General features: G+C 52.1%; 1 protein-coding gene across 1 annotated transcript; it reads right to left on the bottom strand.

Moving 5' to 3' along the window:
- Positions 1-254: 254 nt before the first annotated feature.
- Positions 255-3614, bottom strand: HOXC13 (homeobox C13). Its single transcript, XM_074979994.1, has 2 exons — positions 2951-3614; positions 255-511 (listed from the first exon to the last, which is right to left on the bottom strand). Exons 1-2 carry the CDS (start codon positions 3612-3614, stop codon positions 255-257), a joined length of 921 nt encoding a protein of 306 aa, XP_074836095.1.
- Between the last annotated feature and the right edge of the window lie 569 nt (positions 3615-4183).

The raw sequence follows: 4183 nt of genomic DNA on the forward strand, positions 1-4183 counted from the left end.
GAACCGATCTGCGTTTGCATTGAATATACACGGTCAATGTTATCGCTGGACGCCGGAGAGCAATTCACAGCCGGAGCACGGTGGACGAGCACCAAAGATGCTGTTTGTTTCTTTCTTTGCGTTTTAAAGAACCAATTGAATCATCAAAGCGTTCGGATGTGGGTAGTTGTTATTACACAGGTTTATCCGATAAACAATCGTATGTGTTTCTTACTCTCTGTCTCCCCCCCCCCACCCTCTCGGAGATTTCTTTGTCAGGTGGCGTGAAGGAGGGGTGCCTTCGATTTGCTAACTACCTTTTTCTCTTTGACCCTGCGGTTCTGGAACCAGATGGTGACTTGGCGTTCGGAGAGATTGGTGGTGGCCGAAATTCGCCGACGCTTCTCTTTGGTAATGAACTTGCTGGCTGCGTACTCCTTCTCCAGTTCTTTCAGCTGGACTTTCGTATAGGGGACCCTTTTCTTCCGGCCCCTGCGGTAGCTGCTCCCTTCTGGCTGGAGAGGTACTACGTCTGCAGGATGGGGAGACAGAGAAAAGGTTACATAGTTCTACCCTCTGGAAGGGGAAAGACAGACGGACAGAAAGACCTATGAGAAGAGAACTGAGGCTAGATTAGCGTGGAGAAAAAACCGCCAGTATCCCAGGAGATATTGTCTAGGTGGGTTTTCCCATATAAACAAGGAGCATCAATTAATTTAATAAGACACCCAGCAGGACGAATCCATTCGACCGTCCTACCGGGTAAATTTTAGCGGTGGCTTTAAATTTCTCTCCATTTAAAAAAACCTACATTAAATTTTAATATCTGGTTTTACCATTATTACCGGACCGCGGTACGCGCACCCATTCATTATGATTTTCAGGGATCGGAACGATAGATCTCAGATTGCAAATGGCACCTCGTAGGCAAAGCAATAGGGCCCATTTGGATAAGCCATTGGCTCCTGGTTGTGTGGGTTGTACGTACAGCCTCTCCTCTGCCACGCGAGTACCATGGGGCAATCTGGAAAAGCCCCGACTTCCCTGGGAATCGGTTACTAACCTACAGCTTGGGTTGATGCATGGCGGGGGGAGGGGAAGCCTCGGATTAAACCGAAGGGTGGCAAGTTATCTTGGTTCTCTCTTTCCTCGAGAGGCACCCAAAGCAGTAAGAAATATTGCCTCAGTGAGCCTCTAAACACGTCCCGCGGATGCGTAGAGCGCTTTGCCCTGTGCTAAGGCTGGTGGCTGCCTACCGTCTAAGGAACCGCACGCGGGCGCATCCCTGGCAGAGCACAACCGGTTTAAAAAACATTTCCAGATCCGATCGGATAAAAGGTGCCTTATCTCTGGAAGGGTCACGGGGCCACTAGAGGAAGAACCGCGGGGACTAGGGAGCGCAACCCTCCCCGCACTCCATCCCCAACTGAGGCAGGTACCACGAGCCCGCTCTCATCCCTGACACGCAGGGGTTTAAAAATAGCACTACACCTCGACCATTTTGCATCGCCGGCCTCTGCCGGTTTCTATGAGACTGACAGATCCGGTAACGTCCGCGAAGGGCTCCTAGAAGGGCCCAATAGATACAGTAATGGGAACCACCCCCCATGGAAATCCTCCATGATTTATCAGCGAACGAAACCACTGAACCCCACGTCCAACATATCCATGACAGGTCAGGAGTCGCTCCTTCTCCACTACAGCCAAACACGCACAGATTTTCTCCAGAAGGTTGCACACCCTTGCAGAGAATCATAGACCCCTAGGTCTCCCCCTGCATAAAATGCCCTTTCTTGAATGTTGCCTTTAAAGGGTTCCATTTTCCCCAGCGTTGGCAAATGCCCCTCTGCTATCAGATTTGCGCACAATACAGGAGCTCTAGGCAGGAGAAGAACCTGCTAGCCGGCTGTTTCCCTACCACGACTTAAATTTTTGTTGTTGTTCCAAAGAGGCGAAAGAAAGTAAAGTATTTTACCCAACCTCTGCAAAAGAGCCATTGAAACCCAGCAAGTGCTAAGGGGATTTGTCAGACTCACAGCCCTCCCCCAGTCAGCACCGCTTAATAAAAATACCCCCCCCCCCATCCTATGGAGCATTAATTGACTTTATTCTCTGGGGGGGCTGCCTATCCGGCCTCCCTCTGATCCCATTCGCTGAGAAGTAAAGCCAGAATCAAGCCAGTCGCATGTTTCCAACGTGAATGCTCTTGGGTCCAGTACACAAAATCTTCAGTTCTACTTTATTGCCGCGCATTTCTCCAGCTCACCGTGCCCAGGCCCTGATATGAATTGGGAAGAACGAGCCCTGTGAGAGGCGGTGGCAAGAGAATGGGGCAGAAGTCAGTTTCCAGATCTGCAGACGTGGGTCTGCCCCACGAAAGCTCATCGGCTCATAAATCATTTGCTTAGTCTGCGAAGTGCTCCAGGACTGCTTTCTGGTTTTGTCCTGACCTCGTAGGCGTTCTGGTTGCTTTGCGCGCGGCAGCTCGCGCCAGACTTCTAAGTGGAGGAGGGGAACTCCTTCCTCTGCTTTTTGTTGGTCAACCCGTTCCCCCGAACACGATTCATTTGTCACTTGACACCCATTTCTGTAATTGCGGTATGATTTACTGCACCACGACCATCGCAAGCCACCTAACGCGTCTAGCCAACGTCAGGAGGGGAGCGGGCGTTTTTTTCATGCTTCCCGTGCTCAGAAACTTGGGTGGGAAGTGAGATGGAATGAAATAAGAAAGCAGCGAGCCTGCAGACCCCGCTAGGTGAGGCGGCGCCAGGGAGGCAACAAAGAGATGGAAACCGACGCACTTTTAAGGCAACCTCAAGCGCACGGTACTGTGTCAGCCAGATTGCTTCACCTTCTTACCCGTGCGTGTCCATACACATAAGTCCCAGACAAAAAACATTCCAAAGCGATTTTTTTTAACCCGGCGGTTAGCAAGCAGAGAAGCATGCTGGAGCTCACAACACCCTACCTGGGAAAGGTGACTTCCAAAGATGGGCGGACTGGGGCTGCTCTTTGGAGCAATAGACCTGCCCGTCCCAACCATTGGACAGAGCCCAGTGTTGGTACCCTTCCATGGGAAGCAAAGTGTCATGCCTCGGCTCCGGGTGGCCACTGATCCCTGGCACGACAGACATGTCCAAGTAACCAGGGACCGCCTGGTAGGAGCTGGCAAAGCTGGGGTAAAAAGCAAACTCTTTGGCCCTGGAAGAGAGCTCCTCGCTGGGGAGGGAGCCGCTGGGTTCGGGGTACTTTTCCGCCGGGTGGTAGGAACAAGGCTTTTGTTGTAAGTTCACGTTGTGGGAATGAGAGAACCGACACCCATAGTAGCTGCCTCCAAAAGGGTAACCGTAGCCCAAGGTGGCGTTGGAAGAGGCTGGCGGCGGAGGGCACTGCCTGGCTGCTTCCGGCGCGGGGATATCCGTGTAGACAGAACCCTGGTGAGTCCCAATGGTGCCGGAATGGCGACCCAGCACGGGGTGAGTCATTATATCCCTGCAGTGGCTCGCTGGGCAGTTCCCACCTAGCGCCTCCATGGCTGGGGTTTTATTCTGGCTGTTTTCATTCGGATTTTCCTCATACACGTACATAAAGGTATCCGCCCAGCGTGGATGCAGGAGCAGTGAAGTCGTCATAGCATGGTCTGCCTGCGCTTTTTAAAACTCGACTTCCCGACCAGGGACACCTAATTTCCCCCACATATTGTTTACGCGGGAGCATGCGCACAGCCGGGACCAGTTCATTAAGAAATCCTCCGGGGCACGTGACTGGCACAGCGCTCTCAATAAACCCGGCCCGGGTCACGTGTTCCGCCCGCCCCGTCCTATCCGCGCGTCCCTCCTGGCTTCGGGCCGGGAAAAGGACAGCTTCTATTGGCTGCCTCTGAGAGACAAGCCGAGCTCCTTAAAGGCAATGGGTGACACCCACATTGTAAAGAAGGAGCGGACTAAATAAGGGGAATGGGAACTCCAAATTCGGCCGACACAAAGAGCCGAGCTAGGACCCGAGGTTCTCCCCTAGCTCCCTTCCCAAATAGTCAGGATATTTAAAAATGCTCTGCTGGGAACCTTTGTAAAGTAAAATAGAGTAAAATAAAACCCGCCCGCGGCCGTGATCTGACTGAAGCGTTTCATTCTTGCCTTGGGAGCTAAGGACTGAGAAGGCTCCTTTGTCAGGTGAAAAAAATACATAAATAAGATCATCA

Source organism: Carettochelys insculpta, chromosome 29 (assembly GCF_033958435.1).
Source record: "Carettochelys insculpta isolate YL-2023 chromosome 29, ASM3395843v1, whole genome shotgun sequence".
Classification (NCBI taxonomy): domain Eukaryota; kingdom Metazoa; phylum Chordata; order Testudines; family Carettochelyidae; genus Carettochelys; species Carettochelys insculpta.

Bases quoted from the DNA above. Each gene is read 5' to 3' on its own strand.
- HOXC13 (XM_074979994.1), bottom strand. From the start codon at position 3,614: ATGACGACTTCACTGCTCCTGCATCCACGCTGGGCGGATACCTTTATG. The intron at 512-2,950 runs GTAGGGTGTTGT...CCCATCCTGCAG, and splicing joins TTGGAAGTCACCTTTCCCAG to ACGTAGTACCTCTCCAGCCA.